At 41.4% G+C, this 15,997-nt stretch overlaps 1 protein-coding gene across 1 annotated transcript in view; it reads right to left on the minus strand.

The window, feature by feature from the left end:
- Window positions 1–783: 783 nt before the first annotated feature.
- The window catches only part of LOC122789270 (metal transporter CNNM2-like), a 783,502-nt gene continuing 768,288 nt past the window's right edge, over window positions 784–15,997 (minus strand). Inside the window, exon 7 of the mRNA XM_044056573.1 lies at window positions 784–3,229. Coding sequence (XP_043912508.1) covers window positions 3,020–3,229 — 210 coding nt within the window. The 3' untranslated portion in view covers window positions 784–3,019. The remainder of the gene's footprint in view (window positions 3,230–15,997) is intronic.

Consider the following 15,997-nt stretch of genomic DNA (forward strand, 5'->3'; position numbering starts at 1 on the left):
TGTGTGTATACATATATGTATATATATATATATATATATATATATATATATATATATATATATACACACACACATATAATAATTATGCAGCATAATAGCCAATATGTCAGAGAAGATTATTTGTGGCTTTACAAATGTCAGAATATCAAGTTAGCAAGATTGCTTTTTTATAATGTGCTACCCTATACTGGGCAGGAGAAAAAAGTTCTGAAAACCTTATCAGTTTATTGCCTATCCATGGGGCTGCTGGGCCTGCAAGTTGTTTCCACTGAAAATAAGGAAAGGCTTCATCAGTGTACATAACCAGGCTCTGTTACAGTTGGCATAATGATGATGCATCTTTAGCAAATCAACTTGGCAAAAAATCTCTCTGGTTGACTGCTTTGTAAGTTTTGTTGAACTAATAGGGAACATTACAAATTTACAGTTAATTTAAAAGCTGCTTCCATAATTAGGGGGGAGAATCCACACTTTGAGCAATTACAGTATGACACTGAAATACTTACCAATGCCTTTTCAAAGTGTAAGCAAATGTTTCTTTTAATGTTTTACTTCAAGAAGTGTTCTTTTATTTTAAGAAGTGTTGAAAGAGATATTTGAGTTTTATTTAGTCACAATGGATTTGTGTGATAGAACATGTCATCTACGGTGTTATTATATAAGCATTATTTGGTGATGTGCTTTTATGTCATATTTTGTTGTAACCTGTACACTTGTTACAATGATTATTTGAAAGAAACCTACATTTCATTTGATGCCTCTCCTATGCAGCTATAAACAAGGTAAAGACAAAATAATTCACATTTTATTTTAAATCCATTGTTTGGGCCTCTGTTTTGTTCTCTGGACAAACACAGTAAGCCACTCTATTTTCCACACAATAAAGGGCAGTACATTTCTTGTGCATTTTCAAATTTGCTAATTTTGTATGATCGGTAGGCAGAATTATTAACGGAATTGTTTATTAATCTTATGAAACATCATGCTTTCTGAATCTTAGCTGGGTGCTTTGGAGGACAGGGAAGGTGATGTCTTCCATATCCCTCTCTTAAAATGTAACTTTCGTGTTAAATTTAGTCTGCCATATTGACATACACGTGAATCTAAAACACCATGTTGGCAACTGATTGTTTGAAAAAAAGTAAGGATCATTCAGAAGCTAACTACACAAGAGAAAACTTTGGATTCACAAACAGTTTGTGTCCTTACAGGAGTGAAGCTTTTGAGTCCTGATATTTGCTCATTACTTAACAAAGACCAAAAATATGTGCAGTAGGTGTAAATGACATGGTAAAGGAACTGTACTGTTTAGAATAAATGAGGATTAACACACTTGTAGTTGTGTGTATCAGGCACAGCTGTCCTGGAGGAAAATGAAAGAAACAGGCTTCTTGTCTCAGACAGTTTCTCCCATGCACCCCAATGTAGAAGGTACAGTGGTCAGTCTGAAAGATACATATTTATGATGATAGAGGAGCAGTGCTGGGAGAGTTCAACACTGTGTATAGAAGGCAGGAGCAGAGCAAACTATGCAGTCAAATGTAAACAGAAAGGATATACCCATTTGTTCCAAACTGGCTGCTGACACCCTGATTACATGATCTAATGTCAGAGTAAAGCGGGGGGGGGGGGCTGATGTATTCACTTTGTTGTGATAGTGTTCCTGTGTAATGATTTTATTTCTACTAAGGTAACTTGTGCTTGTTTGTTTTGGGGCAGTAAGTCTTGTGATATTCTACAGAAAGAAGCATTTCATGTGGCTTCATCTTCAATTCAAGTATAACTTTGTCACACTTCAGAGGTGAGTTGTTTTTCTTCCTTTCTAAACATACTTTCAAGTAAAAAATTGTAATGGAAATATGGACCTTAAAACCTTTTCTTGCATAGTTATGATAATCATCTTCCAAGGCATCCAAATCAAGGCAATTAGTTATCTTACTCATGTCAACAGGCTTAATCAAAATAATAATAATAGTATTGATAATAATAACAGTAATGCATATATTATGCCAGTGGCAACATTTGAACAGCTTATTTCCAAATGTTATATGCAGTCGGAAAAAATCAAGGTATATTTCTTTGTCTGTCTGTATGGTTTCCAATTTATGTTGTGTGACTAGCACAGAAGTTCAGTTTCTGCATAGCATTTTTAAATACTAAACTAGATGTATTCAAAGTGCATATTTAGTGACTTTTTCAAACATAATACATTGTAGTGCAACTCTACACCTTTTAAAAAGAAAACATTTTGCTTTAAAACTACACAGATGTTTCCCCTAAATTGTATCATTACTTTGTTTAGAAGGAAGAGGTTCACCTTCCCTCTGCCCAAACATAAAGTATTAAGACCAACAGCTTAACTTATGTAGAAAAAGGGATGCATGTTAAAATGTATAATGATACAGTGTTTCTTCTAGATGATATTTCAGATGTATAAAAGCAAAGCTTATCCCAGAATTCCTGGAAAGTACACTAGCTGAAAAGTCATTACCAGCGTTTTCCAGTCTTCTGCAGTACATGTGATGAAGATGCACACACCTAACAAAATCTTAAGACGTAGACACTCAGTGCATGAAAATGAGTGGAGTGATCGTTGTGTAAATGTGAACTATATCAGCAGCAACAATTACACATTCATTATAATCACTTTCATTTTTAAAACACTGCTTAAAAATACTTGCCAGTACCCCATCAGTACAAGACAGAGAACATTTATGAACAACACTGAGAAAATGTCCTTCAGATGTGGAGCAGTCATAAAGTAGATCACAGATGAAAAAATGAACATATTTATTTGTGGCTCTTAATTTGCCATGTCTCTCAAAAAACACACCATCACCCTTTCTTCCTTATTTCAGCTCTGTTTCACTTCATCCTGTCTTTGAACTCTTCATCCCAGAACTGGGACACATCTCTTTGGTCTCAAAACATCCGGTGGGTGTGCATGTGCAAACCAATTGATCTTTTGAGCTAGACAGAAATCAGGAGGACATAGTCTCTGCTCCTGAGATGATGATCCCTAGATGTTTCCTTCTGTATGCATACTGTGATTTGATTTGTTATGAGTCACACAGTTCTGTTCATTGAGCAGGTTAGCTGTCTCATCTGGCAATCCATCATGCAGCTCTGTCAAAGTCAGTTCGATTTTTGTATTTTCGCTATCTGAGGATTGAGGAGTTTTATCCAGCCGGGATGCCATAAGAGCATTTTGATACTGTTGTCTTGTGATCTGTTCCAAGGTGGGGGGAGAACAGAAAAGAGTGTGACGTTAAATTATGGTATTTGTGATTTTCCAGACTTTTAATTTTCTTACTTTAAGAAAGTAGTGCAGTTTTGTTGTTATAAACGACTTATGCACAAAATACAAAAAAAAATCTGTACAGTTTAACTCCATAATGCAATACAGTTATCAGGATTTTAAACTCCTGAATTTGACAGAAAGGAATCTGAACAAAGTTGAATAGTCTTATCACATGGAGGGTAAAACTTCCTCAACCCATGTTCCCACTTTTTAATGTGGACAACTCTGAGGTTGCTATACCTCAGGAAAAAGAGGATTTCCCCTTTTCTGACCTCATTTGAAAAGTGTATTTTCACACTCTGTTAATGTTGCACAAGTGTCTGATAAACTCAATGTACTATACCTAACAGCTATTCTACAGTATGAACTCTGTAAAACGCTGGTAGGTAAGTTTCTGAATGGTGCTATAACTGACTACTTGTATAGTTCCTAACTGTAAATAATATATGTTAAAGATGTGGGTGGGAGCACCTTGTAGTAAGTAAGCAGTTGTAGTAAGCTGAGATCTTCACTTAATGAACAGTAAATTTGTGTAGTAAAAACAGTACATGGGTTGCATTTTACAGTTTTAGCCGAGGTGCTACTCCACACAGTTAAGGCCTTGCTTTTAGTGAAATACCTTTCAGTTAATGAATTCATAGCTTTATTGTTTGGGTATGTGAGGTTGCCCCATAGGTTGTTCTTTATGAAATTCACTTTTAGCCTGTGCCATTTAAAATGTTGATCTGAAGTTGTCAATCTTTGTTTTATCTTTGACAAATGGGTTCGGTTCCGAGAATCGGGACCATCTTGTCCATTTCTACAGCTTGCGCAGGCCAAAAACTCTCAAGCTTCAACCCTATCCACCATGCATCTTTCCTAGTTACCCCAGATCTTGTTTACTGCTTTCCTGGACAGATACATTCACCTACACTCTCAAGCTAAATAAAAATGTTTTCTTATTACTTTGGCTTTTTTTCTTCTTCTTTATTCAACAATACTTTATTTCTATATTTTGCCCTACCATTTAATTTCATAGCTCTTAATTACCATTGTTGGTAAATTTCCCTTTCCCGTACACTTTGTGTACCTCTTCTTATACTGTTGCTGGTAGATAGCTCTCCTTTTCCTCTCATTTGGTGTAAGCTACCCTTTCCTTACAGTTACAAAAAAAATCTCTTTACTTTTATGGCGTTTAAATAGGTTACAAGTGCTTGATCTTCTTTTGTAATTCCTCCACCTTGTGGTGTATGTGAAAACTTTGTTTGCTTAATATGGTTGAAAAACCTAAAGGCCCCTCTGTTATTAAGAAGTGCTAGCAGTGTGGCCACAAAATTCCTTCCTCAGATTTAAACGCTTTGTGTGTTTACTGTTTGGGACTACACCATCTGCAAGAAGATTGCAGTATATATCATGGTTTTAGACAAAGAGCTTTAACAGAATGAAAAAACAAGCTTATTTAAAAGGTGTAATTCCGACTGCCTTCGCTGAAGCCATGTGTGCTGAAAAAAGCAAAACTGATATATCTTCTCCTTCCTCTTCCTTTGGGAAAGCCAAGAAAAGAAGCATGTCTATGCCATCTTCTCCAGTGGCATCGACATTCAGAAGGATTAAATCCTCAGTACCAAAAAGCTCTTTGGCTCCGATGGAAGTTGATTCTAAAGTGTCAGCACTGACACCCTCTTGCATGTAAATCATCAATGCTGAGGGCTTCACTGCAGATTCAAACCCCTAACTCAGTTCCAAAGGCTACAGCTCTGAACATTTCTTTGGTGACGACTTATTTGGCTCCAGGTATTTCTAGTTGGCAAGAGCCTAGGTTTCAGTATTCTCCTTCCATTTACCTGTTTGCTGGGGAATTACCTGAAGTCTTTTTTCATAGATCCAGGTCTCCCTCAGTGTCCTCTATCCATTCCACCAACAGCCTTTAAGAGACTGATGTCGAGAGACTGGTTGAGAAAATTTTATGGGAGAGAGAAATTTCAGGTGTCCCCTCAGCTCTGCCTCCTTCTGCTGCCGAGCATTCTTTTACCCCTTTGATGACTACTCATTCAAGCTCTTCTGAGGCCTTGGAGATTACAGCTTCAAGTTGTCTGGCGTGAGCTGCATCGGTTCTTACAGTCTCTGCTACTTCAGCACTGATTCAAGCTCTGAGTTCTTCGGCTCTGTCAGACCCAGAGACCTACCGGAGCCATATCTACCTGGTCAGCCCTGAGGGTCAGTTTAGCTCCGGCTTTTGTCTCAGAGGTATTCTTGTCAGAGCGGGGAATGACCTTGGTCCTGAGACAGTCGATCTCGGTTCCAGGCTTCCTTCCATCATCGGGGGGGGGGGGGGTTACTGCGGCTATGGAGAGAGCCTTGGCAGTCTCAGCCACGTGATTGACTTCCTCCTCCTTGAAGCATTCCTTCCTTGAGTCCAGTGTGATCCTCCACTGAGTCAGTGAGTACTAAAACCTCAGGAGACTTGGATTCAGATTCTGTTTTCTTCTGATACCGCACCAGAACATCCCGCTGAAGAAAAAGTGCAAGAGGAAACATTTAGATTCTCCACAGGAATCCGTATCCTTTGGAGACATCTTGGAAATTTTGAAACAGAGGGGTATTGGAAGTCTCAAACCCTACCCCTGAGGAATCAGTACACCTGCAGGCTTTTGGCACTTTCCCATCTACCTCCTGGGTGACTCCGCCCGCTGATGAACTTATTCAGTTAATTTCTTAGCGGGCGCTGAAGGTGTCTGACTCCATTGAACCTATCCCTAGGAGGCCAGACAAAATTTTATCCCCTCCACAAGATAAGCAATTTTGGGCAAAAGGTTCAGCAGTAGATGCCATCATCATAGTGGCAGCCATGAAAAAGGAACTGGCTGAGGAATGTTCCTCTATCTATCCACCCAACAGAGAGTCCCAGATGATGGAGAGGTTTGGCAAGCAGATTTATGCTTCATCGACCTTTGCATTACGGTCTTCAAATTTTCTGGCACATTTCATCAGGCTTCAAAGAGATCTGATCAAGGAGCTCTCAGCTACACTGGCAGGAGCTGTCTCTGAGGAGGTACAAGATAGACTTGCCTCTCAGTTAGCTACCATGGAGTCTGTATCTAATTTGTCCATGTGGCTTATTGCGCATGCAGCCAAAGGGACTGTCAGAGCAGCGGGTTCAAGCGTAGCCATAAGGAGACATGCTTGGATTTGACTTTGTGGAGCCATTTAAGTCTTCGTTCATGAATGCGCCCTTTGACAGATCATTCTTGTTTGGCCCAAACGTTAGAGAAATATTATCCAGGTGTGATAAAGATGGAAAGACTCTTTCTGCTGTGGGTGTGCTTTTTCCATTCCTGAAAAACCTTTTTCCAGGATTCAAGACAGTTGGTGGAAAATGTGGTTCAAAAAATCCAGAGGGCCTTTTCAGGACATAGATGGTCAAAGTTCCCCTAGGGGCAGAGAGGGAAACTCTGATGGAAGACGCCGCCCATGCTACAGAGGTGGGCCACAAAATAAGGGTTTCAGAGATTCCTTTTCTGGGAAACCCTGTTAGTGTTCCTGAATGGAGGCCTGGTTGCCTTCCTCTGGAGGGAATTGGAGGATGCTTGTCCCTGCACCAAAACACCTTGTTAGAAATCACATCAGATACTTTGGTGCAGAGGATTATATCCAGAGCTTATGCCATTCCCTTTTTTCTTCCCACTCCCATTTTTAAGAAAATCCCCAATATTCCACCCAGTCAGAGGGAACCAGCAGTCCTAGAGATCCAACGACTGCTAGAAAAAAAGAGTAATCCAAGAAGTCCCACCAGACCAGGTAGAGTCCAGAACTTTTTCAAGATTCTTTTGCATAAGTGATAATTCAATAAAAGTGTTTGGGGGAAAAAAGAGATTCTTTGTACTGCCAAAAAGACAAGGGACTGGACACCAATTTTGGATCTCAGCCTACTGAACAAATCAGTTTGGCAAACAAAATTCCAGATGGTCATGGTACAGTCCATTCTTCCATTTTTGGAGAAGAAAGACTGGGTCTACTCGAAAGACCTTCAGGATGTTTATTACCACATAAAAAGACAAGAGCTCCAGAAGGTTCATTAACTTCAGACTGGAAGCCAGTCAATATCAGTTCACAGTTCTGCTCTTTGGTCTCACCACAGCCCCGAGGGTGTTCACCAAATGCATGGTAGTAGTAGCAGCTCACTTGAGACTGCAAAGTGTTCGGAGGTTTCCTTACTTGGACGAATGGCTCATTACCACTCTGACCAGGCATCTGTTGCTAGTAACAAGAGACTACATTTTCCAGACTTGTTCAAACCTAGGAATTAGAGTAAATTACAAAAAATCTCAAATGACTCCAACTCATAGTTTAGAATTCATAGGAGCACTACTAGATATGAGAACTTGCTTAGCCTCCCTTCCTCCACTGAGATTACTGAAAATCAGGGAAAAGTTTGAAAGATACAGTGCAACATAAAAGTACCTGTCTGTCTTGTCTTACAAGCTCTAGGTTCAGTGGCAGCTGCAATAACTTTAGTTTCCCTGGCAAGATTTCATATGCAAATTCTCCAGTGGCTACATGCATCTCAGTGATCAATACTTCACCAGCCTATGTCAGATCAAATTTTGATCACCAGTCTGTGCAGAAAAGATCTAGCATGGTGGATGCATTCAGAAGACATTCTTCTAGGCCCTCCCTTTTTTCCACTGCAGCCCATGACCATAGTGATCACGGACGCTTCATAGATGGTGGGGGCATTATCTGGGCAAGATTGTCCCAGGCACTTGGTCTCCCATTGAGGTCAGTTTGCATATCAACTTTCTAGAGATGACAGCAGTACTGTTAGAGTTGCAAGCCGTCCAAACTGTTCTTCCTCTAGGAACTATTGCGATTCAAACAGACAACATGTCAGTAGTTTGGCACATCAACAAAAAGGAGGAACTAAGTCTTACCCTCTTTGTCAAGAAGCTCTCAGAGTGTGGCAGTGAGTGATTTCTTCCAACCACTTTCTGATAGCAATGCATATTCCAGGGAGCTCCAGTGTGATAGCAGACAAACTAAGCAGGTCTGTTCTTCTACTTCAGGAGTGGTTTCTCAATCCCTAAGTGATGGAAATGATTTTTCGTCAATGAGGCAAACCTTGCTGCGATCACTTTGCCTTGTCCCTGAAAAACAAGTGCAGCAACTACTTTGGCCTAATCCCCCCACTGGGCGGAGTCAACCAGGGATGCTCTTCTGCACAGTTGGCTCCCCCGGACTTCTGTATACCTTTCCCCCGGTTCCTTTAATTCGGAAATTCCTACAGAAAGCCCTTGGGTTGAAGAGTCATTGCCCCTTATTGGCTTTGACAAATTTGTTTCTCCTTTCTCTGGCCTTACCTGATTCAAAGACCCTGCACCCTGGATCCAACTCTGGACCTCCTGTGTCACCCAGAGGACTTGATACATTCAAACCTCCCGAACCTCAAACTGACAGCATGGTTCCTCCAGTTCAATTAATTGCCAGGAAAATTAATCTTCCTTCCCCAGTTTGTAGAATTCTCTTAGCCCATCTACACGTAAACTCTGTATTAGTAAATGGAAGACATTTACCTTTTGGTCCTACGAAAGGAATATTAACCCCCTTTCAGCGCCCATCTAAAAGATTTTAGAGTTCTTTTCCTCTCTTTTTCATGCAGGAGCCTCTCCTTCTGCTATTAAAATTCAACTGGTAGCAATTTCAGATTTTCATAATGGTCTTGGGGATAATTCCTTAGCTTCTCAAACACTGTGTAAAACATTTTAAGAGGAACTCTTTTGTTAAAACCCCTTTCAAAGATCCTATCCCTCCATGGGATCTTACCCTTGTATTGTAGTCCATTGTTCAGTCGCCCTTTTAACTTTTTGCCGAGTGTCACCTAAAATATTTGTCTTGGAAAATCTTATTCCTTGTAGCAATAACTTCTGCCAGGAGGATTTCTGAAATTCAAGCTTTATCTTGTAAGCTGCCATACTTAATTTTTCATAAAGACAGGGTTGCCTTAAGGACGAATCCCTCCTTTCTTCCTAAGGTAGTGTCAGACACTAATATTAATCTTCCTGTATTCTTTACCAGTTTTATCAACAAAGGAGAATACTCCCTACACTTACTAGATGTTCACAGACAATTACATTTTTACTTGCACAGAGCAAAAGATATTCGAAAATCAGACCAATTATTTGTTGCCTTCTGAAGTACCAAAATTAGCAATCCAGTCAGCAAAGTAACTTTAGCCAGATGGCTGAGAGACTGTATATCCTTCATTTGTAACAAAAAGAAAATTGACCTGCCTAGACCTGTAAAGACTCACTTTACAAGATCTATGGATACATCTGCAGTTTTTCAATCTCAAGCTTCCATGGATGACATTTGTGCAGCAGCAACTTGAGCTTCTCCTCATACCTTTATTACTCATTACAGATTGGACCTGGCCTCTAGGAGAAGCGCATCCTTTGGTTCACTGGTGCACAGGAATATCCTTTCTTGAGTCTGCCCAAGATCTAGGGTAGCTGGGGACCCTTGTCCCATTTGTCAAGGATAAAGTGAAGATTGACAACTTCAGATAAAGATGTTATGTACTCACCATAATGTTCCATCTGAGTTGTCCATCTTCGTTTATCATTGACTCCCCTTCCTCCTTGCCCCAGCCTTACAAATGTCCTTTGGTGGAACGGATATGATATATCCCTCTATTTTTTGACTTATGTTACATAGCAGATATGGTTCCCTTCAGGCCTTCTGTTTTTATGTCTTTTTATCTGTAATCTGCAAACTTGATCTGATGTAACTAGGAGAGATGCATGGTGGGCAGGGTTGAAGCTCAAGAGTTTTGGGCGAACTGTAGAAATGGCTGAGATGGTCCCAATTCTCAGAACCGAACCCAATTGTCAAGGATAAATGAAGATGGACAACTCTGATGGAACGTTAAGGTGAGTACATAGCTCTTCTTTCCTCTACACAGTGACTGTGGTGACAGCATGATTCTGAATTTCTGCACATTAGTATTTCCTTGGGGTATTGTAAAGAATTGCATGGCAAAAAAATATTTTATCTGTTTATGTTTTGTTGATTGTGTTCTCCTATTTCTTTCCTCCCTGCAGCTATCATCAGCTGCCACAAGCTCCTTATTTACTGGGTTGACTGGACATCTCCTAGCCTCTCTTGTGTTCAACCTGGCCAAATCTCTGGGGCTGGTGAGGATTTCAAGGTTGCTGGTGCAGCATCATACTTCTGCGGAGTATGCCTGAGCTCCCACCACATACAGCAGTTTGGAAGCTCTACAGTTGCTGCCATTGGGAAGTGCATGTGCTCTTTCATGCATGTGCAACTCTTGAGTAAGCAGCACACTGCTTATGCTGTATGGAGCTTGCCAGACTTATAAGGCTACTGTTTTGCACAAAGCCTTGGTGCCATTCCTCTAGTGTGAATGAGCCAACACTGGATACTTATGCCCATCCTTCCTGTACCCCCCCCCAAAGCCCGCCAGTGCCTATCCCACTAATCAAATGCAGGTTGTCTGGGGTGTAGAAAGGAGGATGATCTTCATATTGATCACTGCTGCAGGAGCTTGTGGTATATGGGTTATACCCTACACAGGATATAAGAGCTAAGGGATTTTTCCTGCTTGGGATGATATAACAGCTGGACAGCTTCCAAAGCATCAGGGAACCTTCCACATACCCAAACCATTAGTCAGTTCGACTTCAGCTGACTAAAAGACAAGTTTGGGCTGCTGCCGAAGAGAGTTCTCCTCTACTGGCTTTTGAGGATCGATAGTTGTTTTGTGCTTTTCCATTGCTAATTAGACAAATTAACTTTGGGAAAATTTTCCATGCATTATTTTTAATATTTATTCTTACCTTTCTTGTTAGGAAAGTGTATATTAAGCTAGGAATGTGTGTTTTTATTGACTGTCATACTACTTTACTGTACTTTTAAATGGGAGTGCTCTTTTGTGCGTCACAATTTAAAAGCTGACTTAAACATTCTAAAACCATTGTTTTTTTTTCCTGTGGAGAAACTGTATTTAAATTACTTTTGGGGTGGTAGCATGCATTAGTATTTTTTGCTGTGTTTGTCTGGGAAAAGTTACTTTTTACTGCTTTTAAAGTTTTACTGGCCTGTGCTGCTTAGTTTCCCCCAGGAAAGAAACACAATTTTTGGCTTGACCATGGAACAAACAACTTGTCCCTCTGTTGGATCTTCTTCCAGCCACAAAAAAGACAAAGTTAATTAAACAGCTTTTGCCACCACAGCAGCCTAGCAGTTTGACTCATTCGTAGATGGGTGATAGTGATGTTGCCAAAGCTAGTTTCTCAGCCAGTCATCTTTTTCCCCAGATTCTTCTATGTGCTCCTGCTTAACCAGAATGTTGTGCCCATCCCTGGGGAAGATATTGCTGCCATTCATAATCCTGTTTGCTCCAACTTTCCTGTCAAAAAGAGACAGCAAAATGAAACACATATCTTCTCCTGCACCAGTTTCTGTTGACAGGAGTAGGTTATTAAGTTTGGCTCAGGGTCCTGTACAGGCTATTGACCCTTCTTATCAGGTGGTTTGTGGTAAAAGAAAAAAAGAGATTCCTCTTTTACTGAAGAGATTCAATAAATTGAATCTGGAGAGGAATGTGATGGGACAAATTTTTCTCAGATTTATGGTTCAGACTCAGAGAAGAGCATGTTATTTGAATCTCCCATTAAGGATTCTCTTTCTTGGAGACTGTAGAATGTGCCAGTATTTTCAGTGGGAGAACACTGAAGTTTCTCAATCCCTCAGAAAATATTATGAACTGTTACAACTGGAATTCCCAGAACCTCCTCCCATCCTCCCAGTGCTGTAAGGATTGAAAGATGTGTTTGTCACAGCCTTTGCTTAACCTGATAGTCAGCCTGCTGCACTTAAGAAAGCAGATAGAATGTGTAAAGTTCCTCTGTCTTTCAAAATGTTTATACTCATTCCAGATCAGACCCAGAAGCTATGGCTTTAGTTAATCCAGCTGCTGCCAAGCTATTCCGGCTTTTCCCAGTTAGGGGTCACCACAGCGGATCACCCTTCATCCGCAGATTGCTTGGCAGTGGAATTTCTATGGTGTTGAGTTGCCAGCCCGGTGCCCAACCTTCACTGAAGGTGTGCGCGCGTGCCCGCGCACGCACGCACACACACACACACACACACACACACACACACACACACACACACACACACACACACACACACACACACACACACACACACACACCTAGCTGCATGTCTTTAAAACTCACTTGACCACAGAGAGGACATGCAGAATGTTAATCCTTCCCGTTCCCCTTCTGACAAAGATGGTAAAACAGTAGATAAACTTGGGGAAAAGTGTATGCTTCTGCAACTTTAATTTTTAGATTTTTTTAATTTTCAGGCTCGTATGTTAAAAATTTATTCTGACTAATTTTAAAAATATAAATGTTTTATTTGCTGTTACTCCCTTCGAGTGGTTTATGTATTTATTTATTTTTTCAGTTTTCCAGGTCACTACTCATTGTTTAAAGCATATTTATGACTCTGTAGATATTATGTACAGGGCTGTTGCCACTGATACTGAGTTGAGGAGGTTTGCCTTGTCTGCTTTCTCAGGATCTCTCAGAAGATGTAAAACATTACATCTGATGTTGTTAATCTTCGTTCATTCCTTACTGATGGGTGTCAGTTCCATCCTCTGAACTGTGTCGGCCTTATACCAAGCTTGCACCAGCCAAAAACTCTCAAGCTAAGCTTTACCCATAGTGCCCTTCTCCCATTTAACTCAGATCTTGTTTGCCACATTGCTGAAAAGCCGTACCAAGCCAGCTGTCGACTAAGCCTAGGTAAACACATTTTTCTATCCTTTTCTGAAAATCCTTTTCAACCTTCTTGTTATCCCTAGTTTACCCTCTTTCTTGGAAATCCCTTTTTACTCCCTTTACTGCTCTTTATTAGGTTTTTGAGATATTTCTTCTCATACTATTGTTGGTATCCCCGTTCCCTTACCCTTGTGGTAAATTTCTCTAATACCATTGTTGGTATACCCCCCTCCTGCCTCTCTTAGTTCCTTTATTAAAAAGAAAATCTTTCTCTATCCTACATTTCTGTAGTCATGTCAGAAAAGAAGGGAGCGTCTGGTTTCAAACAGTGTGACCAGTGCAGCTGTAAGATGCTGAATTCTGATTCGCACACATCTTGTGTGTATTGTCTGAATGTACCTCATTTATCTGTCCAGCCTCCCTGTGATATTTGGCGTGGGTTCATTTCTAGAACTGTTAATGAGAGACGAAACAAACGTATTCTGAAAGGCCTTCTTAAACTGCCTTTTTCAGAGGCTATCTCTGCACCGGAGGATTCACCCCCTCCAAGCAAATCCCATAAAAAGAGATTGGACTCGGTGCCATCCTCACCCACTGAAAAATCAGAGGAACCAAAGTCTAAACATTTAAAAGTGATTACTGCACTGAAAATGACTGCTACCATACCATACCTTCTACGGTACCACCTACTAAAGTTGTGCAGTCAGCACTGATCACCATTTCGGCACCGAGTACTATGGCACCGACAGTGCATCTCCATGTTTTGTCTGCCTTGGTGCCGTCCAGTGATTTAACTTCTGCACCAACCACGGCACCGTCTACAGCGTTTTTTAGCCCAGAAAAACTGACTCCGGTTACTCAAGCCTCCACTGAGAGTTCGTTGCCTTTGGAGCCTCGGACCTGATATTCTCCAAAGGTGGATCCTTTTCTGGGGCAGCAGTTTAGCCCATTCCTAGAGTGGCCCGACTCCCCCTCAGGAATATCCACTAGATTAACCAGGAGCCTTTCGGAACTTGATGCGGTGCATCTTGTTGATTTGTTGCTTATGGCTAGAGGGATTAAGTACTCCAGATTACTCTCCTTCTTCGACCACGAAGCAGGCATCGAAGACCCTGGAACCGACGTCTCTTCTGGTACCCATGACTACGGTCCCACTGATGGATCTTACTGTGGATGTTCATCGTGTTACCCTGCTGTAGTCATCACACTTGGGTTATCCTGCCGTCAGGCGGTCCCACAGTCGGCCCGAGTTCCAAAGTCTTGGTCCGGCATCGGTTGCTGTCGCTTCTTCCCTGACGTCAGTGCACCAGGGGTATATAAGAGGCATCCAACGCCATTTTCTTCAGTCTTTCTTGCCATGCGGTGCCCGAAGCAGAAGCAGTTCGCAAGTGCCGGTCGGCCGACACCTGAGATTTTCGAATCGAATTTCAGTCCGAAGTCTTCAATAAAGCTAAGTACCCCGTTGGGGAACCTTTTCTTGCCTCAGTCCGATGTCAGAAAAAGTTAACAATTGCATTTCTTGTGGGAAGCAAATACCTCATAAGGACTTCCATTCTTATTGTATTCCTTGCCTAGGCCCAGACCATGACGTCACAGGTTGTCGGTTTTGTGCTAGGTTTAATAAACAAACTATCAAATGCCGTTTTGACTTCGCACGACATTACTTTGGTAGGGAATTTAATTATATCATGCCGTGGGAGCAGCCGACGACCAGCATGCATAAAAAATGCAAGGATAAGGACAGGCAACCTAGGAACAAGCCAGACTCCGAGGCCTCTGCTGGGCCTGTCGCCAGTTCTCCGGTTTTCAGTGAGGCGCCTACGCAGCCCCTGACGACTGCAGAATTGGAACCCCAGACAGCTTTGGATTCTCAAGTGGAGTGTACTAGGCCGTCACAGCCACCTTCATTAGGCCCTTCCGACACCGGAGCAGAAGGAGATCCCGGTGCAGTAGAAACACCTTCTGTTGCAGAAGGTGTCTTCAGACCGACTACACTCACCATTAAATCTTATGCTAAGCGTAAAACTCCATTAAAACCAAAAAGACTGTACATCAGTCTCCAGTTCAAGGCCCCATGCCTAAGAAACAGATGCTTAAGATGGCTGAAGATTTGATTACCCTAATCAGGGGTTCCCATCCCCCTCCAGATAAAAGATCAAGACAAGAGGATGATTATGCTTCCTCTGAACAGGTTTCTATTTCCTCAGATTCTTCTGAGGAACAGGATTACGCTTTTCCCCCTTATGAAGACTCTGATGCTGAAGACTATTCCCTCAGCATCTCCCCCTGAAGACTACTCTTTTGGGGAAACTTTACATACCATGAGGGAACATTTCCACTGGGAAGGCCAGGACTACTCTGATTCTAAGAAAAGGCTCCAAGAGTTCCTTTTACTACCCCAGCACAGACCACTGGCTATCCCTCCAGTTTTAGACATTGTGGATGATGTTTACTTGGAGTCTAGTCTAAATCCAGACTCTCTAACCCCTGTTCCAGCCAAACCAGACAGATACTACAGAGTAGACAAAAACACAGCAACAGCAAAACTATAGCAGCAACACACCAAACAGCCAATGCCTTTCTTCACTTTATTTTAGATACTACAGAGTACCTGACTCACACAAATTCCTTTACAAAAGCCCTGTGGCTGACCCAGAAACAATTTCCCAGTGTCCCAAAGGGGCTAAAGCTTCTATGGCTAAATATCCTTTGCCCTGTGAAAGGGATTCCAGAGCCCTAGATAGATGGGGAAAGAAGATATACACCTCAGCTACACTGGCTATGAGAGCATTAAATTGCAAGTTTCACATGCTGAAATATCAGCAATTCCTAATGTCTCAATTAAAACAAAAAATGAGCACACATTCTGAACAGTCTGAATTCAAGGAAATGCAGGATCTGT

The sequence above is a fragment of the Protopterus annectens genome, chromosome 14.part0 (genome assembly GCF_019279795.1).
Source record: "Protopterus annectens isolate FY-2018-M chromosome 14.part0, PAN1.0, whole genome shotgun sequence".
NCBI classification, from domain to species: domain Eukaryota; kingdom Metazoa; phylum Chordata; order Ceratodontiformes; family Protopteridae; genus Protopterus; species Protopterus annectens.